Below are 25,101 nucleotides of genomic sequence, written 5' to 3'. Positions count from 1 at the left end.
TTCTCAGCTCCCCAAACCCCTCGAGGCTCACACTCATGAAATTTTGGAAGGTCCTACTTAAAGGTACAAGAGAGCCCCCAGATCCTCAGGACTCCTGGTGCAACCCTGCTCAAGTCTAAGCCCTGACTGACTCCCTAGCCTGGGACCGCAGGGGCAATTCATCTGCGGCTCAACGGCAAACAGCGCTCTGCAATCAGGCCAAAGTAAGATTCCGAGGGCCCTGGGGTTAGCAGCTCCAGCTAGGCAGAAGGGAAGAGGGTCCTTAATCCTGGCAGGATAAAGACACTCAGATGCAGGAGGATGGATGGAAAGCTCAGAGTTTGGGCTCTGAGTCCCGGATCCATCTCTACTTGAATGATCTTGGGCAAGTCACCGCACATCCTTGAGCCCGTTTCCTCCTCCTTGATGTGGAGGTGATCTTTCCTGACCAGTCTACACGTCCGGGTAGTTGTGAGTTTCCAAAAGGGGCTTATGGTTGCACATACTCTCCCCAGTCCCAGGCATGCTAGTCTACCTTACCAGGGTGACCTGGGCTCTCCAGCTCCCACCGTGCAGAAATCCACCCAGCGGAGAGGGAGTGCTGGGTCCTAAACCCAGACCTCTGCCGGCCGCTGATTAAGAGTGTTGAGAGAATCGTCACTGGGAAATGGGTCTTCTGGCCATTGCCCACCTATACGATTGGCTGCTCCTGCAGCCACAGCCTGGAGCTCGGACACTGCGGGAAGCGCACGTGCGCTCCCCGTTTCCAACCCGGTCGAGCCAGTGGGACAGGGTCCGAACTGCCTCGGACCAGTCAGGGCCACTCGCTCCCTCGGCTTCAACGCTGAACCCACCAGTCGCTCCGAAAACGAAACAATGATGTATAAGTTTGTTTAAAACCGAAAACCGGCTCTCACAGGAGCGAGCCTCACGCCTTGGAAAGCGTCCCTTGGAGATGGAAAACACTTTGATCCTGAGAGCTGTTTAGTTAAATACGCGACCTTCCCGCCGTAGTCCCCCAACCCGGCGGGTTGGGCAGTGTCTGCGGGGTCGCCGGGACCTCACGCTCGCAGAAACTTTCCACGCCTGGTTAGCCGCAGGATGTCTTTCGGAGAATCGGCGGCTCACCATAACCCTACATTGGTGTTTCAGAGGCTCCAGGGAAGAGTCTGTCCCACAATCGTTTCTTCAAATGAACTAACTGTAAACAGTGACAGACCACTTGGGGCACCGGCTGGAACCGGGGCGAGACCCGCTGGAGGTAATTCTCAGAAACCCCAGGCCCGCCCCTTTCTGGACGGTGCCTCCGGCCGGTGAGCAAAGCAGGCCAGCGGGGGCGTGACCTGGGGCCCAGTCCCAGTCCTCCGGCCTGACCCGCCTGTGACCCCTGCGGGCCGGACCGTGACATCTGAGTGAACTCTGCAGGGCCATCTCGCCAAGTTCAGCGCGCCCCGGGTCACAAGATGAGCGGGGCCTGCCCGCTGGAAATCGCCACAAAGGGGAAAAATCTTTTACTCTATCTGCCATCCAGCCCCGCGTGGGCGACAGGGGGAAAGGATTAAATGGGATAATGAAGAGCACTAAAGAGCATCTTCAAGAGGGGAAGGGTCAGTAAATGACCAACCCAGTAAGAACTTTGATCTAGAAAGCTTGCAGGCTTTCTTGGGTGCTGGTGGGTAGGGAGAGGGCTTGGTTCGCTGGAAAACAAAATAATGTTTCTAAGATGTTTACAAAACAGACTGGTGCGAAGGACTGGCAGGGGTGGGGAGTAGATCTTTGCTGGGCGGGGAGGTGAGCTCCTGACTGGGGTCAGCTGAAGCACCCCTCCCCCACTTTTCTCCCATCAACACTTTCTTCCCTTGTCTTGAGCACTGATTTCCACCCCTTCGGTTCTAAACCTGCTGTACTCTCTGCTTGGGGCTCTTCTATCCCCGGACTCCCCTGGCTGGTTCCTTCCAAAGTCAAATGCCACTCTTTCCAGGCCCCAGCTGGCCCAGCAGAGCTGCCAGGCACCTGTATGACAAGCCTGTTTGTCTCTCGAAACAGCTCTACCATCATCAGAATTATTCTTGCTCATTTGTTAGTTTATTTACTGTCTCTTTTGAGAGCATACCAAGTCCAAGAGGGTAAGAATCGCATCTGCTCCTTCCTCAGAGAATCAGGAGAAGCAAAAGCTCTGATTTTCCTTGAAATGATGAGTCGATGTATCACTGGGAAGTCACAATAAAACTGAAGCTGCCCTTTCAGAGGCTTATAGTTTAGTACAGACTCCACAGCACGTAAACCAGGTCTCTGGGAACCTGGGAAGTCCAGGCTTCTGAGAGCCCTGCCCCATCTATCTCTCCTCAAATCAGAATCAACCCTGAGCCCTGGTCTTCCCACCACCTCACCCTAGTGGAGCTTCTGGGCTGAGATGTCTCTGCAGTGTCAGGAGCGCCCTGAGGGCAGGCCTCAGATCTACCACTTTCACCGGCTCTGTGGCTCCGGCGCCTGCCTGCAGATCCCATGGCGCCAGGGCCTGTGGTCAGCGGTGGGTGATGAATTGTTGCAGATGGGGGTTATGACTGTGTCAGTTGAGCTCAGAAGGGCCCGCTGTGCTCCTGCTCTTGAGCTATGGGCCCTGCCTAAGCCTGATGCTTCCCCTTCCCTTCTGGCCCCAGGATCCACCTTAAGCCTAAGGTCAGGAGGGCACTTTCTGGTTCCTTCTGGTTCACTAAGGGGTCAGCTCAGGACTTGGCAGCAACTTCTCTGGCTCACCCATCATGTTCAACTGCCCCCAGCCTGTCCGAAGGTGGCCAGCAGGTTACAGTGGGCTGTTAGGAAAAAAGGAGGCTCTTGGTTTAGATTTAAGCCCTGTTGGGAACTTTTGTGTTGGAAAGGTCCAGAGCGTCCTTAGGCCAAACTAGGGATCACTATGAAAGGATAAAAAGCCAAGAGCTACAAGGTGGCCACAGGCCAGAGACTGGAGCAGGGGGTAAGGGATGGGGTGGAAGAGAGCACTGGGTGAGTGGTCCAGTCTCTGGCCTCAGTCTTTCCTTGTAATGAAGGAGGCTGAAGCAGTAAACCAGGGCATCCCTGCAGTCAGCTATCATCTTGGAGATAATCTGTAGCTCAGTTCCCTGGGGCTATGCTCAAGCAAGGTTCCAGCAGCCTGGGCCCCAGGCTGTCCAGTTCCTAGCCCCTCTCTGGGTATATGAAGGGCAGGCCCTTCCAGGGAGGAGGTCTTTCTTGAGTCTCTGCCACCTCCATCCCACTTTCCCACCGAGGAGAGCTGCCCAGCTAAGCTGCAGCCTCCTCACTCAGCCACTGCCAGGAAACGATTTCTTGGCCTTCTTGTTTTGGGTACAAATACCCCAAACCTCTCTGATTATGTCTCAACCGCCCATGAAAATAATCCAGCCTTAGAATCCTCCTGGTGTACCTATTCTCTCCTGTATAAATGGAAAGATTATATGCGTTCTTGAACTAGGAATTTTTCTTTTAAGAAATCGCCAGTAGAATCCGGTGCTGTTGATCCTGTTTAGAGCCCTGAAAGCGCCCGCAATTCTGGGTTTCTGCCGAGACAGGCAGAGTGGCCAGGGTGCACCTAAAGGAGGCCAGCTGCCTGAGGGCCTTCCGTTGGGCGCCTTCTCAGTGTCTTCCTATGGCCCAAAGCCAGGCCAGAGATGCGCTCCTGGTGAACCGGCTTCCTCGCGACAGTTGCAGGTCCTCCCTCATTCGACTGCCCAATCCACCCCCTCCTCCCCTCGACCCATGCCTCCTCCTCAGCTTGAATCCTAGGGGAAATGTTCCCACCATCCCTGCTTTGAAATCCTGGGAAGGGCATAAGAGATTTGGCCCACCACCTTTCCTCCCTAAGGGTGCGAAGTGCTGGACGCACCGTCCCATCAGCCAGGACGCTTCTCCAAGTGCGGTGGCGGTGGCTCATGAGTCTCCTCCCTCAGAGTCGGACACAGAGCCGCGTTCAGTAACCTTTTGGTGAATGAGAGCGCGCCGGATCCGGCACTGGAGAACGGCAGATGGGCGGCGCCGCAAGCGCGCCACAGCCGCTGGCCAAGCCAGGTTCCACAGCGCAGCAGGTCAGAGGCGTTGCCCATCCTGCGCCGCCGGAGACGCAAGAGGGTGGAAAAAGAGCCGTAGCCCGTCCACCGGGTGCACGATGGGCACGGTCTGCATGGCGGGGAAGGCAGGCGTGGCCAGTTCCCAGCGCGCCGTGCGCACCAGCTCCACCGCGAGCAGCTGGAGCACGGTCTGCGCCAGCTCCTGGCCAAGGCAGCTGCGCGCACCGCCGCCGAACGGGATGTAGTGAAAGCGGCCGGCGGCGCCCCGCGCGTCGTCGCCCGCAGTGCCGAAGCGCTCTGGGTCGAAGCCCTCCGGCGGGCTGCGGTACACTGCGGCCGTCTCGTGCGTGTCTCGGATGCTGTACATCACGTTCCACCCCTTGGGGATCTGGTAGCCCTGCGGGGAGGTGAGGAGACCCGCCTGACGACCAGGCACCCGGAAACCCAGCCCTAACCGATCCTTCACCCGCGGTTCATCAAACAGGCTTCCGAACAGGCAGGGACGTGCGTCTTAACCGGAAGCTAGGAGACCGCTTTGCATTCCCGTCTATTTCAGCTCCTTCTCTGGTGAGCTGTGTGACTGTGGTTGCTACATAATCTCTGAGTCTCAGTTTCTTAAGTGATCAAGTGAGAACAAAAATGTCCGCTTTGTTGTGAGGATTCAGATAACGGGTCTGACATATGTATTAGTGCTCAGTAAGTGTGCTGTTCTTGTTCACTGTTTTGTCTGTTTTCTTCTCACATTAGGAGACCTAAATTCGAGTGCTGCATGTACCAGCTGCCTGCCTCAGAGCAATGCAAACGACAGCTCCTTTAAGGTCATCTCAATTTTTCAGCTCTTTGCACTCAACTGAAAACTGCCTCTCTATACTCAATAGCCATGAGCTGTACATAACTTTCAGATCCAGTAGCCACACTCTGAGAAGGCGCATGTGAGGATTAAATTGTTGGAAGGAAGCTTAAAATGATGAAGGCAGCTTTCATGTTCCCTTAGATCACCTCTTTTTCAACTATTTCAACTATTCCACTTTTGAGAGGTCTTCCAACCCCAACTATCGGGCTTCCTCGCTAGAACAGGCTTCAGGAGAGCCTTGCTCTCAACAGGCAAACAGAAAATCTTGGAATCACCAAGGCGTGCCCTCTCCTCTCTAGGCCTCAGTTTTCCCGTCTGCAACCTGGAGGATGGCTAAGACCCCTGCCCCCATTCACTCTGGTGGTCCAGTGGTCTTCTACCTTGGTTTCCCTGAGTCTTGCACCCCAGCGCCTGCTCAGTGATGTCTGAACACCAAAATTCAGCATCCCAGACACTACTAAACACCTACCTTTGTCTGGACCATGCCCTCTTGGTGATGTGTGGTCCCCATCTTAACCTTTCACTGCTCCAGTTCAAATGCCAGGTCTCAAAATGTTTTGGTATCATTCAGCTAGAGGTCACTCTCTTCTTCACACCAGTTTGTGATGAAGTTGCTGGCTCTGGCCCCCTTTCTCTCCACAACAGCGCCTCAAGGGCAGAATTTCTTTATCTTGTTCAGTTGCTAAGTCGTGTCCGACTCTTTGCCACCTTGTGGACTGCAGCATGCTAGACCTCCCTGTCCTTCACTATCTCCAGGAGTTTGCTCAAACTCATGTCCTTTGAGTCCGTGACTCCATCCAGTCATCTCATCCTCTCAAACTCTGGCATGCAATGGGGACACTGGCTGTTTAAGGCAGAGGGGAGAAGGTGCCCCTCTGCCTGGAGCTGCCCAGGGATAGGGATGGGGCTGGGGGTGGGGGTGGGGGGGTGCAGCGGCAAACACCCTCAGTATGGCAGCGTTAGCCTTCCCCTCCCCTGAGTTAAAGCTGGGAGGGACCAAGGCAGCTTCCTTCCAGAGAGCAAACTGAGGCCCAGAGTGAGCAGGGAATTACCCAAGGTCATCCAGAGATGAAGCCTAAACCTTAACTTTCCTGCCCAGCTCACGCCAACTTGACCACTACCCATACTTTAATAATCCAGCTTTCCTGGAACCTGGCCTCAGCCAGAACCCTGGACAGGTAGCAATGATTGGTCCCTTTATATTGTGAGAGAGCCAGAGAAATGGGGTACAGGACAGAGTGGGCGGCTCTTTGTGCCCTACCCGACCTCACTGGCTGAAAGGGGGGTGCTGGGCAGAGAAAAGGATGATTTTATCCTAAAACTGGCCTCTGAGTTAACTACCCAGACGGCAGTCAAAATCTTCGCAGGTGGCGCTAGTGGTAAAGAATCCACCTGCCAATGCAGGAGACTTGGGTGCCATCCTTGGGTTGGCAAGATCCCCTGAAAGAGGAAATGCAACCCACTCCACTATTCTTGCCTGGAGAATTCCATGAACAGAGGAGCCTGGAGGGCTATAGTCCATAGGATCGCAGAGTCGGACACGACTGAAGCAATTTAGCACGTAGCCCGGGGTCCCTAACCTTGCTTTGAGTCCTCAACAGTGGTTCCCGGGAAACGTGATAAGATTCAGCCCATTTTCCAGGAGGCCGGGACAAGGGAAAAGGAGACAACGCAGTCCTAACCCTACCCCCGCTCCCAGCGGCCGGCTGCAAGGCGGGGCGGGCGGGCGGCGCACTTACGTCGAGCTCGAAGGTGCGCAGGGCTGTCCGGTAGCCCCCGGACACCGGCGGCAGGAGGCGCAGCACCTCCTTGACCACGCAGCCGACGTAGCGCAGGTGGCCCAGCGCCGCCAGGCTGAGGTCGGGCTCGCAACCGCAGTCGGGCGGGGGCCCAGCGCCGCCCCCCGAGGCCGCCAGCGCGCAGCCACACGCGCGCCCCAGCCCCTGCGCCGCCAGCTCCTGCTGGATCTTGGCGATGGCTGCGGGATGCTGCAGGAGTAGCAGGACGAGGGACGTGCTGGCACTGGCCGTGGTGAAGAAGGCGGCGAAGAGGAGCTCCACAGCTGACTCCTGCAAGACAGCCCAGGGGCGCTGTCTCCATTAACCGGTTCTCGGGCTGTGGTGCAGGGGGCCCCACATTTGCCACTGCGCACAGACTAGAGCGCAGACTGCTCGGAGGCATGGCTACCTGCGCGGGTCCAGGAGTGGACTGAATCCCAAGTCCGCCATTTGGGGAAACCACAGATAGCCTTGGGAGGTTCCCCTAGATAATGCCAGGAACTTTTTTTGGTGTAATGTTCTTAGTGCTTTAAGTGAATTAATTCATTGGATTCTCACCCGCATTGTGTGTGGCACAGTTTCTGCCCGTTTTACTGAGGCTCTGAGAGGTGCCCAAGGTCCCTACGGTCACCAGGCCCAGTAGTCGGGCCAGGAGTCCAGCGCTCTTAACCATGCAGTGTTGCCGACAGTGCAGCTGGCCGTCCTGACCGTGACTGCTGTGGAATTGACCAAGGCACCTGCAGCCGCAGCCTGGCACCAGAGCGAGCATTGTGGTCCTCCTCCCGCCTAGTGGTGGTCCCAGTGAGTGACTATACCTCTTCCCCGTCTGCACTGTCTGGAGGCTTCATCACCCAGGCCCCAGCCCTCAACGCCTGCCTGTGCCCTCCCAACTCCTGGCACGGCGTCTTCCTTCCTGGCAGCACCAGCTTGTGTGTTTACACACTGATGGATGTGATCACAACCCTGTGATCACAACCCTGTGGACCCCTCCTCTCCAGCAGAGGCTATGTTTGCTCATTGTATAGAGAGAGCCTGGCACTGAATAGGTAGAGTCTGCTTGTGGAATGAATGAGCTGATCCAAGGCTAACTGCCTGCTCTGGAGAAGATGGGGAGCTGGGACAGAGACCCCGGGGCTCCAAGGTCCTTCCTGACCAGCCAGACCTGAAGATTTCTGGCTAGTGGGTCCCTTCCGGAGAACCTGGACTGTGTTGTCATGCTCTCCACCGCTCTGCTGAGGCAGAGGGACTGTCCACTTCTTTCCGTACCACTCCCCTTCCCAGCCTAGAACTATTCCTACCCGCCGGCTCCCCCAGGACTCACCAGCGCCCCCTGCTCATCTACCTCCAACCCCTTGACTCTTCCAGACTTCACAACCACCCAGAAGTCAGGAAAGAGATTGTTAGTCCCATTTTCAGAGAAGATACTCAGGCTGAGCCCCACCCTTCAGTGGCTCGCTAGTGGGAAACTGAGTGCCAGAGAAAGGATGGGAGTTGCTTATGGAAGGGATGAAGCTTTTCCATTTCTAACTCCCCTGACCCCTTCCCCCAACCTCTCCATTCCTTTTTGGGTTCTCAGGAAGGTGGGCCCAGGGGTCATTCCAAAGCTTCCCTCCTTACTTCCACTGCATGTGTTCTCTGTATACATGGCGGGGCGGGGGGTGGGGGGGGGGGCGGGGGGGGGCAGTTTCTAATTCTCCAGTAAATTCAGTGGCAAAACAGACCAGTACCCAAGGTACCAGGTGCCAAGGTGGCTCATGGACGTGTAGATTTGGGGAGGAAAGGGGGCACTTCAAGGAACTGGAATTTGACCCTGAACCCTTAGGGTCTGTAGAGAAAAGGGGTGAAGACAGTGTCATAGGCAGGCAGACAGCAGAAGCAAAAGTATGAAGTGACAGAGAAGTGGGGAAGAGGAGAGCTGTTTGCGGCCAGAAACTGTAAGGGAGGACCTAGGATTCAGGCTTTCAATTGGCCCAAAGACACCGAGGTAGGGGGTGCAGCTGAGCCATGACTGGACCCAGGTTTCCTCTTTCCCTCACCCTGAGGCGTGTCTGTGGCTCCAAGTGGGGCCAAACAGGATGTTGCTCCGTTGTTCCAGGGATTCAGGCTGTGTGTAGAGACCTGCTATAAATGCAAAAGAGGGGAGGAGAAATCTGGCCACATACCTTCAGTTCCTGCACTGAGAGCTCATGGCCCAGTTCCCTAGTACTGTGGATGATCCCATCGAGGGCATCGCCTGGCTCCACAGCAGCCTTGTCTTCAAGAAGCTTCTGCACGATGGCATCCTCCAGGTGCCGATGCAGCTGGTCCCGTGCCCGAATGCCCTGGTGTGTGGGGAGAGAAGGGAGTTGGGGTAGGAAGGCAGAGGGGGCTAGCCCTGGACACCTTCCCCCCACATCTTCCCAGTGCTGGTCTGGCTCTGCTGAAAGCCAGCATTAACACATTCCCAGCTTAGCTCCACACTGTTGAAGGGACTCAATAAAGGAATTTGTCCATTACCCTCATACACCATTATCTCTTGATGATCACAAGTCCCTCTTTGGAGCAAGGCAGTTTACTGTCCTCCTAAGGGAAGGATGCTGAGGCTCAGAGAGGTCAAGCAATTGCCCAGGGTCACGCAGCTTCAAGTGTCTGTGCTTGGCAGAGAACCTGGGAGTTAGCCCACCACCCTTCCCCTGCATGCAGGGGCAGTGGGCACCAGTGCAGAGAGGAAGGGACACCTTGATGTACTCAGGAAAGCTCTGGCTTAAAGGACACTACTGGAAGCTCTAAACATTAGCCTTTGTAAAGGGGTAGGCAGGAGGGCTGGGATGGTCCCCCAGAGTTCAGGGAGCAAGCACAGTGAGAAAGCATCTGCCAGGGGAAGCATTTTGAGGACATTGGCTTCTTGTCAGGGGAGACAAGGATGAGGCGGGGAGTGGGGGGAGGGGGGGTTGTCAAACCTTGCCTCTGCCCCTACTAGCTGTGTGATCTTGGGCAAGTCATTTAACCTCTTGGAGCTTCAGTTTCTTCATCAATTAAACGAGAATAATATTTTGCAACTGAGAGGATTAAATCAGAGAAATGTACCCAAGGCAATCGGTCCATATACCAGGTCCCTTTACACATAACTATTATTTTTAATTGGCTGAATGAAAACCAGGACATTGGCACGGTAAGAAGCCCCAGATCAGTTGCTCTCTAAGTCCGGCCCATTGCTCTGAAGTTTGAAGAGGCCACGGTTCTCTAATCCGGAAACTAGCGGGCCTGGGGCCGCGGGCGGTGAGCCGACACCCACCCCTCTCCAACCCGGGCTGGCGCCGGCCTGGGCCGGGGGCGTGTCTGCGGCCCTTGTGCTCCCATCCGTTGCCCAGCCACGGGGCTTCCAAAGAGGCGCTGCAAGCCGGGCCTAGAGGCGCCGCTCTGGGGAGGGGCCGGGGCGACTGGCTGGGCTCCCGCCACCGAGACCCAACGTCGGGAAGCCCGCGGCTGCTGGGGCTGGAGCTCGGCCCGCCAGGCGTGGTCCAGAGAGGGTGTGTGGCCCGCCCCGGCTCACACAGCGAGTCAGGACAGAGACCAGCCCCAAGGCCCACCGCCACCATGCCGCCTCCCCACACTGGGCAAAGCCTCCATCTCCCAGCAGAGGTGATGCGTATGGCGCAGCAAGGGAGCCCCAAAGAGAAGGTCTGGGGCGGGCGGGGCGGCAGTACCTTGCGCAGGCCGCTGAAAGGCACATCGAGGGGCAGCGAGAAGAGGTTCTCCACGAACTGCTCGAAGGTCCGGGCCAGCTCGGAGCACTGCGCCTCGTCTAGCTGTAGCCCCAGCAGGATGCGCGCGGCCATGCGGAAGGTGAGCGCTTTAGCGGCTTCATAGACAGCGACAGGCCCGCGGGCCGCGCACCAGGAGCGCACCTCCCGCCGCAGCGCCCCCTGCAGGCGAGGCACGTAGCGCTCCAGCGCCGCACGGCTGAACGCTCGAGCCAGGATCTGAGGGGAACGCACAGGGTCAGCCCTGGCAGCCGTCCGGTTTCCTCTGCTCCACGACTCCAGCGGAGTCAAGAGGCCAATTTCGGCCCCTTCTTCCTCTTCTAAGCGACCCGGACCCAAATGTGTTGGGTTTTGCTCTCTCCACTCCCTCTAGTGCTTGTCTGATGTACACCGTGCCTCCTCTCCATCCAGGCTCCAGGGGCCACCTACTCCAGGAAGTCGTCCCTAACACTGAGTTTGAATTTCCATCGCTTCTGGCATAAGAGTCGCAGAAGATCGAAGATGAAAGGATCTTTAAGTCCCAGTCCCGGCCTTATAAGCCGAATCCAGAGAAGATAAGGGACTACTAGCCCAATGCCACCCACTTGTCAGGGGCCCTGGTCAGGTTCACAGTGGATCCCTAACACGTCGCCCGGCCTGGCCGACGGCAGCTGCTCAGAAGCCGCCGGTCCGACGTTCCGACGGCCGCTACTGTTTTGGGCTCACCTTGCGCCGCTGCCGGTGCGGCTCTCCAACCGCGCCGAGCAGTGTGTGCGAGCCCAGAAGGATGTGCGCACTCTGCGGCCACTGGCTGCGCACCAGGCGGTGCTCGCCCAGCAGGATTGTGCGCACGTTCTCGGCGCCGCTCACGCGGATCACTGGCCTGCCCAGCAGGTGCGTCTTGAACACCGTCCCGTAGCGCTCCCTGCGGGAGCTGTGGAAGCGAGAGCCCTGCGAGCCAGGAGCGAAGAGGGATGGGGCCGCTGGGCCTCGGCTGCGAAACTAGCCCAGGCATCCCAACTGCCTCTTGATAAAAGCCTCCTGCTCCAGGCTGGCATCTTATTCTTTACAAAACGGTCTCAAAGGTATCTCGCGACTGACTACTCTACAGGGATGTACATGCTCCCGTTCCCACTGGTGAGATGGGGAAACAGGATTAGAATGGGGACCCGAGTGCCAAAGAGCTGAGGGCTGAGACGCGCCCGACTCCCGATTCAATGGTGGCAGGACATAGGGCCCTAGAACCCCTCTGCTCATCCCTGCGTGGCATCGGGTCTTAGGCTGTGCTGGAGAGAACGCCAGTGACACACGGTCCCTTCGAGGGAGAAGCTGGGTAGAGGGGAGGGCTGTATATGCTCCCTGGAGCCCTGGGCGACAGGAAGAGAATGGCTACGAGCCCTGGGGACCTTGAGAGGCAGTGGGGGACAGAGAAGACGGGCCAAATCGGGGTGCGGAAACGACGGACTGCTCACCTGAACTAACCAGTGCAGCGTTTCCCCGAAGAAGGGCCAGCCCATGGAGCCTTTGGGCAGGGGCAGGGCAGAGGCTCGGTCCCGACTCAGCGTCCAGCGGAGGGTCCAGAGGTGCTGCGCCAGGCTGAGTAGCAGGCCCGCGCCCAGGAGCGCGGTGCCCACCGCCCCCAGCACGGACACGCAGCTCAGCCCCCAGGGTAACATGGCGAGCCTGCGGGGGTCAGGCCGCTCCAAGCGCAGTAAGCGCCGGAGCTGCGGCGCGCAGTGCTCACCTGTTCTGTCCGGAAAGGACCCGGGGGCTTGGGGACCAAAACTGAGATTTACCAGGGGTTTCGCTCTACAAGCAGAGGGGCAGCGGAGGATCGCAGTGACTACGCGCCCTTAGGGAACGTGCCTTTATAGAGACCCGCGAGCTCAGGACTTATTCCGGAGTCCGACGGCTCCCGGGCCAAAATGCCACCTCCTTGCGGGGGTGCGGGCTGCCTCAGGACCGCTCGCGCCGAGCACCTCCCACCTCCCTGGGTCAGCACTCCTTCGATGGAAGCAGCGAGGGAGGGCAAAGAGAGGAGCAACTCACCGGTTTGCCAACCAGGGCTGCGCTCACCCGGGTTGTGTAGACCCCCGCCCACCTCTCTCTTCTCCAGCCTTTTAACCCTTTTCGGCCTACCCAGGCAACATTTATATAGATACTGGATTGCTCCCTGCGGATTGATCCCGATCCACACGACGTGACGCGCCTCTGCATATTTAAGGCGCTCCACGCAGGGTAACGATTGGAGGCGTTGGGCAGCGGCGCGCTCTCCGGGGGGCTGGGGTGGGGAGTGGCAGCAGCTACTGCGCTACCGCTCAGCCGGTGCCGTGCCCGACGCAGCTCTTCGGGCGGGGCCTGCGGTTTCGCGCCAAGAACTTCCCGACTCCAAGCAAGAGCTCGGCGAGTGGACTGACCTAGCGCAGGGAGCTAACGGGGGATCACTCTAACTTCCAGGTGCCGGTTCCCACGGCACTCCAGGGCTAAAAGGGACAGGGGTTCTCCCCTTTGCTCTGCTTTTATTTCAGGGAAATCGAGGTCTTCCATGCCTGCCGTGGCATCGCAAGCGCCTACAAAGGATGGCCCGGGTTGCGATTCTTCGACATCCCCTCCCTCCGAGGTCTCTGGTCCACCACTTCCAGAATCCTTCAAAAGGGGGTAGTGTAACTGCTGCCCAAAGCTTCACGGAGAGCCCGCCCCCCACCCCCCCACAACCCCACGAGGAGCAGATATCCCCGGGCGCCTTTCGGGTCTCGAAGACCAAATTCACCGATCCCTCCCCCTTTGTATCCTTCCATCTCGTCAGGCTACACAGTTGCTTTTCGGGCTTTTTGTGGGGCCCTAAATGCCCAGGACTCTGGCGTCCTAGTCACTACGGCTCAACCCGAGGGGTGTGTGTGTTGCGGAGCGGGGTGATGGTGGGGATTGCCGGGTGCTTGTATCCCTGAGAAAAGTAAACTCCTCAAGACCATCGCCGCTGCGAAGGCACGGTGCTCTGCTCCCAACAGTGCAAAGGCGGCGTCTCTCTGAATCCGGGACGCCTCAGCCCAAGCCGGGGAGACGTCCCAAGTGCCCTGGAGGGCAGGCTACGGCACTCGAGGGCCACCGCTTTCCAGTCCCCAAAGAGAACTAGCAGCTCGCCGTCTTTAGTAACTTCCAGATGGTATTGTATTGTACCTAGAAGTAACCATGTTTTCCATATAATATTTTTTTAAACGTTAAGTACTTCAGGATTAGAGACCGTCGAGAGAAAAAATGCTTGTTTTCTTCGTTCTGGCGATACTCCCATTCCAGTAACTAAATAACAGCCTTTCTGAAGAAAGCAGTTGTTTTAAATCAGGAAACTCTAAACAGATGCAACAGCAATGAATTTTCAGCAACTTGCTCAACCTTTTTAATATTTAATCACAAAATCAAGAAATGCACATATGATTCTTTACACTTATTTTACAGAGTCAAATATAAGTTTCTTACAGGCATAAATTCTGAAAATTCAAAAGGATTATTCAGCATAAATACAAAGAAGACAAAGTAAGGATCAGATTGATATTACCCTTTGGACCACAGTCATTTACACAGAGTAAAAGGTACATTCGTTTTAGGTTTTCCAGAGTTCATTTTGGTTTGGCTTGTTTTCACAATAAGGATCCAGCACCAAGGTCTGCGCCTTGAAGAAAGTAACCTGACCCCTGCGGTAACTTCTATGTGCAGGAGTATGTCTCTCCTAGCACAAGTGCCACCTGAAGTGGTTAGCCCCACTTAGTTTCTGTCCTCCTAACTTGAACCAAACCAAACCAAATAAATGGGGTCAGCTACAAACAATATAGTTAGAAATATTAACCCTGCTGAACAGAAACAACACTGCATCTTCAGAAAATCCAAATACCTTTTCTTCATATTCAGATTAAACCACCCAAGTTGAACAAGTAATTCACATTCTTATTGGGTTAAGTTCAATTTCAGGTTCCTTTACATATTTGTCTATTTCCTCCCTCAAAATCAGCAGAATTAGACAATTTAGTACTAGTGAGGTGAAAATTAAAGCTAAAAGTCAGAAAATGTCAGGAAAATGTCATACATGATTGCATTCCAAAACCAGAGGCTGGGAAGAAAAAAAAACAACCAGAACAATCATTGAAGTCTAAATAGAAAAAACACCCTATAGAGGCGTAAGTTCTTCTAATGTATTTACACAATCAGTTTCATGTACAATTTTTGACCTGATTTATATATTACAGTTTTGCCTTTTTTCCCTAGAAGTGAAAAAAATTGTCACATTTTCCATATATAAAATAGTATTCAATTATTTAAAAATCCATACAAATGATATTTATAATTCTTTCTTGTTTCTAAGCTCTCATCAAGTGTCTTTTCTCTATTGTATTTTTTAATTCTGCAAACAATTTTCTGTATCATGACCAGTGCCTGTTAGAGATCAACATTGAGTCACGGAGTTGGCATCACTGAGTGCAAGTGATGTGACGGCTATGTGTGCTGGGACATACCATTCACCAAACTTCTCAGCTGTTTCACAACTGTCTCTATCAACTTCTGTTTGTCTCGATCATTCTTCCTGAATTGAGCAAATATATTGTTCTTTTTGCTAGTATCCTTCATCCTAGGAATATATGTGAATGAAGAAGCTTAATAAAAGGAATTTAAAAGTTATACTGTAACAACTAAAATATTCTGGCATGCTCTGGGTTATCTCACACTAAATCTATGCTTGAAAAATATACTTCAAAGAAAATAGGTATTACTAATAGAGTTAGAGATAGCAACCACAGAAAATATTAGCAGCTTTATTTTGCATTCTATACGAAATGGTGTTTTTGCATTACTATATAAATCTAAAAGCATGTTTTCTTACATGATACTATTTTCTAATATCATTCCATGAAGTATGCTAAAATACACACCCTCTACAGACTCTGCAAATCACACTCATACCAAGACAAGGTGAAAGGAAAAATAACAATAGAAAATTTAAAGCAGTAATTTTTTTTGCCTCAGTGGTGTTTCATGGCACTGTAAAACAACTTATTTAAAACAGTTCCTTGTGTCCTTCTCAAATCAAACACACCAGATATTTTGAAATGTGGGAAAATAATACACACTTTCAATGCAAAAATTGAAATTTTTAATGGTGATATCTGAAATATGATACAGAGAAAAGAAAACATGCTGCATAATGAGAAGGAAAAGTAACACCAACACTTGTTTTTTGGACAAGATGCACCAGTAAGTGTTCTGTTACTTCAGATTTTATAATATTTTTTCAAAAGGCATACTTCTTTACCTGTAAGGAATCCAAGCCCATCATGGTAGGCTTTAGATAGCACTGATGGCAAACTGATTCTAGTCCCAATCTACGTTTTAGGAAATACCTTCTTTCCTGTGTTACAGTATATATATATATTTTTTAAGTTCCAATCTCACTTATCTCCAGTAAACATATTTCTAAAGCTAATTAAGTCAGATATTGAGGACACAATAGGAAAAAAGTTTAGTTCATATCAACTCAAACAGAAATCTCATAAAAAACTATACCAGCACTGAAGGCAAGAAAGAAGGCGGCTTATATTTTAGTCATTAAAATGAACTGAACTTTTAAGCTCCATGTAGACATTTCTCTTTTGATTAAAAATTTCCAGTTTTTCAATTATCACTGAATTACAAGCTGCTAAAATGATATGCGAAGCTTTCAGAATATACTCACTTCTCCAAAAGAGTAAGGGCTGTGTTTGGATTCACCCGAAGGTACTTAGACGCTGGCTGACCATAATCAGCTAGATAAGTAGACCAATCCCAAACCATAAACAGGTCGAGGAGCTGAGGAAGATGGGGAAAATGTCAAAGCAATTTTTGACTATTTATCCACAGCCAATACATAAAGTATATGCTACTCTTGATCCATTTGAATATAACCTGTTTCTCAGATGGAACAGAATAACCGATCTTATTTTTAAAACTTCATTAACTACACTTTAGAACCAACGTAGTGTATGGTATCTTTTCACTTTTGAAATAACTAAAATTGTCAGGACTTGCCTTTCTAATAAAGTACTTCATTGCATTTTCAAATAATTGTAAAATAATGAAAACACTATTATATAATTACATTAACACTTGTTCTGATGTATAGAGATTTAATCTTTACACATTATTTGGTTCATACTCAGATTTAACTAGTAAAGGTTGCTGCTAACTGAAAAATTTTAAAGAATTTAAATTGAACCTTTTTTTTTTTAAGAGGTTAAGTATGTTTACCTTTCAAAGAAGTCGTTTACACCTAGACTTTCCCAAAGTAATTTAAACCGAAAAGCTCAGATAATCTCAATGAAGTGCATTAAACAACCTCTGCTGGATTCTCCCTGGTGATAGATCCTCAGTAGTGTTATGAAACGAGGCCTTCAGGACTCAGCTTGTTAACTCTAGGCAATCATTTTGTATAAACAAACAACAACAAAAAGGAAACCCTCTTGTTTTCCATAGTGTTTTAAAATTGACTATTTGCTTTATAATCTCCAGTTAGAATTGTTGTCAAATATAGAAGTAATCTTTTAAAAGCAATGCCATGCATAAACCAAAGCACCAAACTCCTTATCCAACTTTAAAACCCTAATCCCCTTTAAGCCATTTAAGACCAACTTCCTATCCCCATCTGAACTGTTTCAGAAAGCTAAATGCTTTACTTACTACCTTCCTCCAGTTTTTATATTATTCTTTCTTTTTGTTTTAGCCCACTTTACAAGTAAGGGGTGTATTGGTTTTGCTTTCAAATGAAGTATTTTTATTTACTCTTAGAACATGTGAGCCAATCCACTGACTCAGAGAGACATAAAACTTCTGGGGTGGTTAAAAACTAGAGAAAAGTTACAAGAAACTAGCTCCTCCTTAGGAAGACAATGGATTTGTTTGACTCTTCCCCTCTCCACTAATTAGAGACTTTCTTATACAAAGAAGAAAATTCTATAATGAAAATGTTTGCTACTAATATTAAAAGCCACGCTATTTTTTCTTTCAGACAACATTCTAGGCCATACCAAAAGTTAAGTCACTGGTACAGAAACTGCACTGAGACAATGTTAAAAGAATACAATGAAAAAGAAAAGGGAAGTACTCCAAGTTCTGTGTAATTCTTTACTCTTGCTAAAGCAACAGTTTCCCCTTCTTTCACAAGGAGGAATAGTTACTTTCTACACTCTGCAATGAAAATATAAATTAATATAACTTCTTTAGAATGTGAATTTGCATTATGTATTTAAGAACCTTAGAAAAAATGGCCATTCCCTTTGACTCTGTAATCCTACTTCTAGGAATCTAACTTCAGTGAACAATAATAAAGGTAGATAAAATTTTATTAATAAATATGTTAATCTCAAAAATGTTATTTGTGTTATCAAAAATTGAAGAAGGAAAAAAAACACTGAAGACAGGTTAAATCTCAATGTTAACAGAAGGGTGAAATAGTGAGATATCTATCTATGTATAGGGAGTTTATTCAAATCAATGCTTACACAGAATTTTAAATAACTTGGGAAGAAGCTTATAATAAACACTACTAATAAAATCACATAAAAACCCATCAAAAGAGACTGGAATAAAATTTGAGAAAATGTTAAGAATAGCTGTAATTTGGGGTGGGATTATGGGTAACTGTGATTGTCTTTATTTTCATAAGGTTTACATACATACTTTTTCCCCCCAATAAATTCCAATAATGAATTCCCCTCACACAGTTGTTAAAAGCCTCATTTTGAAGGAGTCCTCTTTCAGGTATGCATTTGTGTTTGCTCAAGTGTGTGTGGGCATGCGCACAGTCAGCAGAAAGTAACCACTTAATGTACTGGCTGCAAATTCCCTTTCTTTCCGAAAGGCAACAGCAACATGACCTTTGGGATTTGGAAGAGGAAAAGGGTTTAAAATAAGGGTTGATCTACCCCCAGGTGAGAAAGGAGGAGCCCATTTAATGAATTTAAAACCTACACCAACTCCAACTGTGAGTACAGAAGTGGTTCTTTCACAGCAAAAAATAGACTTTCCTAGATAAAGAAATACATGCTCTTTTCTCACAAGGTCGGATACTCATTTGCAAAGTTATCGCTAGAAATTTCTTTAGAAATTACAGGAACCACAAAATTTAACCTAAATGCCCATCTGTTGTTGTTCAGTCACTAAGTTGTGTCTGACTCTGCGACCCCATGGACTGCAGTAAGCAGGTTTCCCTGTCCACCATCTCCCAGAGCTTGCTCAAACTCAAGTCCACTGAGTTGGTGATGCCAACCAACCAACTCATCCTCTGTCATCCCCTTCTCCTCCTGCCTTCAATCTTTGCCAGCATCAGGGTCTTTTCCAATGAGTCGGCTCTTGACATCAGGGGCTTGATACAGAGGATAGATTTCCTCATTAGAAGGCATTGGGTCTAATGTTAATTAAGGTAAATGAACTTCTAGAAAAAAGCACTCCTTTTTCTGAATGGACTACAGAAATGGACTATATCCATAACAATTATAAGGTCCTTTTTCACTTTTTAAAATATAGTTCTTTTGAGATGAAAGATGTAACACAAAACGAGGGCATTATTCTTGGGTCCTACCTAACACTATGCCGGGCCAGGTTCATGGACTGAGTCTATTTCTACAAGCAGCTACCTGTGCCTCTTTTGACCAAGAAGCAGGAGGCCAGGTTTCTGGGATGGTTTAAAAACATGACTGCTCTAGAGCCACAGTGTGACAGGAAGGGATGAGGAAACTGGAGTGGTGCCACCGACTTCTTCACTCCACACAGCCACTGCCTTGGGAATGCCTCTCACATTCATTGTGGTTTCACAGGATGTACTCTGTCCTTATGGAAAACTTCACTTCTCTGTTTCAAGTTTTACTTCCTTCAGATGGCAGTACACAAATAATACATCTGTTATTAATCACAAAAAATCTCCCTCAGTCTTGTAAATAAACTGTGAGACATGGTCTCAACAGGTGAATTTATTAGTTAACATATATAACTGAAATTCAAAGATGTAGATCAAACATGAACAAAAACAAAAATCTCCCCTAGATTATCCACAAGCAGTTTTACAATTACTTATTAAAGGATAAAGTCAGGTATATTATAACAAAAATTGGTATTAGGTTCTAAAAATGGGTTTGTCCCAATAGTCAAGTAAAGTAATTCTATCTTAAATCCTTTGGGGAAGTAAGCAAAGTATGGATCATACAAAAATGAATAGCAAAATAACATGCCTCAGTTCTATTTCATCATGATTTATAAGATTACCTAAAATTAGTAACCTAACTTTTTTTTTACCAAGGATTCAAAAACGCCCTTCATAACTAATCTGATAATATAAGGTGGATTTATGCCAACTTTTTAAAGTGAGTTGTACGTTTCACTTCCTCAGTGATTCCTACGTATGTCCAGCAAACAAAAAGATTCGGCTTAAGAAAAGAAATGGTTGCATGGGTGGTCTATTTATATGCTCAATATAGTTGAGAATCACTGAAGAGTTAGTCTGTGTCAAAGCATTTAGCCTGCTGACGGTTTCCCATCCTAAACTGCACTCCAAATCTACACCCAAGAAACTTGGGGTCTCAGACCTGTTGAGATCACTTTGTGCAAACAACACAATGAATCTAGCCCAACTTAAAACCATTCTATGGAACTCTTGAAGTGACTTTTTGCCTTTGTAAAAGTGAACCCAGAGTGCTAGGTCATTTTTTCCTTGAATCTGGTTTAGCTTTCTTTGTTTTGGGTCTTTGGGTTTTGCTTTTGAAGCACCTCAGGGGCAGTGACCCAAGGCAGAAGATAAATAAAGTTAAGCCAACCTCAAGAGAAAAGCAATTGGGGATACCAGGTTTGCTTTTGTAAATGTGAACAGTGATCTGGGGGCTCAGGGTCAACCTTAGTCCCCCAAATTCCCCTTTCCAAACACTAAACCCACCTGGGACCTCAAAGTTGCTTTGCAGATTCCAAAAGTAAACCAGGAGATCATTTTTCCTTTGCTTCCAAAAAAACAAAGCCAAAGCAAGGGCTCCTAGAGTGCTTCAGAGACTTAAATGACAACAAAAATCCTAAACCAGAATGTAGCTTTAAGGAAGAAATATGAGTAATTAGGCACTGGGGGATTCAAGAAAAATGGGTCTTATTAAATTGACCACAATTGGGGGGGGGGTGCAGAATACAAGTACTTTTTCTAAATAGATGTTGAAATCAAATGATGAGCTCCATATGCTTTTTAAAGCTCTTGGCTTTTACCCCTTTCCAGCTATCTGAAAACACATTTGGAAAATTCCACATGCCGCACAGAAAAGAATTTTCAGTAGCACATAGAGGGGGCTTGGGCAAAAACTAAAGAAGCAGTGTTGAGCGTCTATCCACTTCATTTTTTGCCTCTAGGTGTTCACTGCTCTGGTGCTGCCTTTTGACTCTCTGATACACCTGACCCCTAACCCATGTCTGCCCTCTTCAAACAGTCCATCTGCCAAACCCACTCGCAGCCAGCCTTTCCACTCCTAACTATGTGAGGATCAGGAGCAAGGTCTGAGCACATTGTGGCTTAAAGGCATTCTTCTCTTCAAGTCACTTAACTCCAGTGAACTGCACACAGCAGAAGCAGAATGTTCCTAAAGTATTTCTGATGATAAGCCAAGTAGTAGTCCTAGATAACTACTAGGTTGGTTTGGAATTTGGGGAAAAAAGAGGCAAAAGAAATTTATATCATTAGATTTATACACATCTGTATTCACTTTTTCTTGAATTTCCTGGTCACTACCATGGCTAAAAGACCATGAAGATACATATATATGTTTGATTTTATGTGGTTTCTTTCTTTATTAAGATTAATTTTATCAAGTAATACATGGTTAATAATCAACAGTCCACTATCCTACACTTTCCACTCTCAGACGCAGTCAAGTTAACTCCTGTTTTAATATTGGTGATTATCTCAATATTTCTAAATATACTTATTTTTCTTGTTTTTATTTATCATCATACAGTTAGCATATATGAGGATTTATCTTATTTATACTACCTTCTTATTTTTGATAGTTATAACAATTTTTTTCTATTTTTGCTTTTATAATTTTAATATAATTAGACTCCTGTTTCTTCTTATATCACCTTAAACTTTTTTTTAACAGTTTTGAGATGTATTTCATATATAGTCCAGTTTATCCATTTAAAGTATACAAATCAGTGGTCTTGAGTACATTCACGGAATTCTCCAACTACCTCAATAAATTTGAGATCACTTTTATCACCCCATACTCATTAGCAGTCAGTCTCCAAAGTGCAGTCACATAACATGTGTTTTTTGTGTGTCCAGTTTCTTTTACTTAACATATTTTTAAGGTTTATCCATGTTGTAGCAGGTATCAGTAATTCATTCCTCTTTACTGCCAAATAACATTCTGTTATATGGATATACCACATTTGTTTATCTATTTATCAGTTACTGAACATTTGGGTTATTCCCATCCAGGGGCTATTATGAATAATACTGCTATGAACATGTTTTCGGGTGGACATGCATTTTACTCTTGGGTATATATCTGGGAGTAGAATTGGTTGCAGAAACTTTTAAGAGGATCTTTTGACTTTCCGTTTAGTAATGTAAGAATATTAGCACCTTATATAGTTGAGTTTTAAATAATTCTCTTGGCAATTGGGGTTTAAAATATTTATATTATATATTTAAACTCATATAACAAAAGGTATTTAGCTGAAGTTTCCTAAAAAGTTCTTTATGAATCCAGACAGATATTAGTAAATTATTACGTAGAATTTGGGGGGACTTTCCTGGCAGTTCAGTAGTTAAGACTTTGTGCTTCCACTGCGGGGGGCATGAGTTCTATCCCTGGTTGGAGAACTAAGATCTTGCTTGACATGAGGCACAGCCCCCTCCCCCCAAATAACTTTTTTATCTTCTACTTCTAAAATACAAAAAACCTAGTAACTAGCCAAATAGAAAAGAACATTACAGATATTTTGCTCAAGTGGTTGAGTGTGATTCTGGCTTGTATGCTACCTTCACATATATCTGTGGCCTGTTTTTCTTGTACCTTGTTCAGTTGCCTCGTGTTGTGAGGTGAGTCACACAGAGTGCTAGCACTTACCTAATGACCCAAACCAGAAATCTTGATTCACTCTGCTTTGAATCTCCTCTCTCACAACTCCTGCACCTTATTTATTCCCAAATTACATCAACTTAATGTCCTAAATATTTTTTTCCTAGATATTTCTTGAATTCACTTGTTACCTACTTTCCACCACTGCTATTACTACTGTCCTAGATTTAGATATCAGATCCTGTCCCCTAGGGCCTTTGGTCTTGCCTATTCCCTCTGCCTCCTCGCCAGGATCCATCACCCTCCACACTGCTGCCAGAGAGAAGAAGCTAAAATACATACCTGATCACATCATTCACTTGCCTAAAACTTTCAATGACTTCCCGGCTCCTACAAGATAAAGTTCCAGTTCCTTAGCATGACACGCAAAGTGATCTTTTGGCTTCCTCTCCTGCCTTGGAATTTGAGCTCCTAAACAAGGAACTACTCAGAGTTCTCTTAAAAACCATGATGATCCCCCATGAAATTGTCATTTTCTTCTCTGAGTCCCTTTCTCCTCCTTCTTCACCCAGGAACTCTCATTTATTCCATACAATTTAAGTCTGGATTCACTTTTCTCAGGAAGCTTTCCCAGACCACCATAGGTTAGCTGTTCTCTTTCGTGTGTCCTCACATCCCCCTTCATAAAATCTCTTTCACACTGTTTTTCACACTATGTTGATATCATAGTTACTATGTTTATCTACCCACTAAAGAATCAAATATCAATAATTCCTTCTGTAGTCTGGATGATGCATGGCTAACTCAGCCTGACTTTTTCTTATACACCAGTAGTGAAGCCTTTTCTTCTTCCTATTAATGTACTTTGTAAGTGCCTCAAAGCTGGTGACTTGTTTTGCTTAACATCTGTATCTTCACATTTGGCCCAGTACCTGGTATATAGCAGGAACCAAGCAAATGTTACCTTTTGATGCAGAGTTTATGTCTATGCAGAGCCCACATCACATATACTAATAAGATAGCTATGTTATCATTTACTTTACTATTTATAATGAAGACAACTCTGAATTTTTAGTAATGCCTTATATTATTCTGAAAGCCAGACACTTAGTCTCTTTGATTTAATCTGTGCTATAGAATATAGTAAAATATTTCATAACCAAAGTTCTGCTCCTGAGATTACCTTTTGTAATCAGTGTTGCCACAATCAAACATGCTAAATAAACATTCCTCGGTCATACCTTTAATTTTCTATCCGGATTCACTACATCATCTGCCACACTTATATAACAGGGAGTTATGTAATGACTTTACCAATGAAGCTCAGACTTCCAATACTAAAGAAATCAAACCTTGAAACTCATGATGTGAGGTGTTCACTAAACTTTTAGTTCTCTATGATGAGTCATTTTGTGTCATTGCAACTCTGAAGAAATAAGATCTGCTAATATGAACTAACTTTGGAAGAACTCAAACAACAAAGGAAAACAATATGGATCAGCCAATGAACAAGAATTGTATGCCAATGTGTCTTTACTCCAGGATATAGTAGTTGCTCAAATGAGAGAAGCTAGACTGGGCTGGGATTTCTTTAAGTACTCCTGTAGAGTACACTTATTAAGAAGAACAAAAGGGAGAGGGTAACCATTTTTAAAATTTGTAAGAGTCTAAGTGGCTACTCCTCTCCTCTCCTCCCCATGGTTGTGTTCTAAAATAATGCAAATGAAAACTTGGAGGCACTAATAGCTGGGTTACTTTAGTCTTAAATGTAATTAGTGACGTTATGTTTTACTATAAAATTTTAGCAAGTCAAATAATATATATTATTTATAATTTGTCACTAGTTATAAACACTGACTTTTGGCTTTTGAAAAAACAAAGCTAAACTAAAATTAAAACTAAATGCTTCAGGCCCCAATACATATTATCATTCTATTCTTTGAAATGGAACTCAGGCCATTTGAGGCAAATGAAACACAACATGACCATTATATCCTAATTGTCTCAGGAGGAAAAGGGGGAGAGTTTCTATGGTAATAACTTAGCAGGCACTGACAAAGCAAATACCCCAGTTCTAGTCCTTGCAAGAAATGTTTGGTGAAGTGGGGAAGTGAATTTCAGATGCATGTCTCATGTGTTCAGCTTTCTAGAGATAAAGGTCTCTGTTTTATGTCCTAGAATATATTGATAAATACAGATCCTTTGCCAATTTGCCTTAGATTCCCAATGAATACAGAGTTAGCTAGTTTACTGTACTTAGCATGAAGGAAATAAGGAAAATAAGGACCTTTGTGGTCTATATTAAAGACAAAGAATACTATAATATCTTGGTGAATATTTGTATGAAATATTTAATGGAGCGTGAATCCTCGTTCATTTTTTTCTTTCAAATCTTATAATAGATTTTGTAATTTTTACTCAACTTAAAAATATATGTATTTTTTGTTTGTCTAAATCTAAGACACTTACTTATGTTAAATAATTTATTAACCTCTAATTATCCAGGGGCTTCCCAGAAGGCTCAGACAGTAAAAAAAAAAAAAAAAAAAAGCTGCCTGCAATGTAGGAGACCCAGGTTTGATTTGTACGGATGAGAGAGTTGGACCATAAAGAAGGCTGAGTACCAAAGAATTGATG

At 47.4% G+C, this 25,101-nt stretch overlaps 2 protein-coding genes across 6 annotated transcripts in view; both read right to left on the bottom strand.

Moving 5' to 3' along the window:
* Positions 1–4,059: 4,059 nt before the first annotated feature.
* LOC133069885 (cytochrome P450 26C1) lies at positions 4,060–12,069 on the bottom strand. Its single transcript, XM_061161339.1, has 6 exons — positions 11,866–12,069; positions 11,120–11,344; positions 10,358–10,633; positions 8,834–8,992; positions 6,633–6,962; positions 4,060–4,437 (listed from the first exon to the last, which is right to left on the bottom strand). The coding sequence occupies exons 1-6, from the start codon at positions 12,067–12,069 to the stop codon at positions 4,060–4,062; spliced, it is 1,572 nt and encodes a 523-aa protein (XP_061017322.1).
* A 1,691-nt stretch (positions 12,070–13,760) lies between these two features.
* Positions 13,761–25,101, bottom strand: part of EXOC6 (exocyst complex component 6) — a 180,080-nt gene continuing 168,739 nt past the window's right edge. For 4 of the 5 annotated variants that reach the window (XM_061162191.1, XM_061162192.1, XM_061162193.1 and 1 more), the window contains 2 exons: positions 16,113–16,225; positions 13,761–15,011 (listed from right to left, as the gene is read on the bottom strand). In XM_061162191.1, the coding sequence (XP_061018174.1) occupies positions 14,879–15,011; positions 16,113–16,225 (246 nt within the window). In that variant the 3' untranslated portion in view covers positions 13,761–14,878. The remainder of the gene's footprint in view (positions 15,012–16,112; positions 16,226–25,101) is intronic. The other variant, XM_061162195.1, reaches the window with a different exon arrangement.

This window comes from Dama dama, chromosome 15 (genome assembly GCF_033118175.1).
Source record: "Dama dama isolate Ldn47 chromosome 15, ASM3311817v1, whole genome shotgun sequence".
NCBI classification, from domain to species: Eukaryota; Metazoa; Chordata; class Mammalia; order Artiodactyla; family Cervidae; genus Dama; species Dama dama.
Note: the sequence above shows the minus strand (reverse complement) of the source record. Positions and strands in the feature narration are given on the sequence as shown.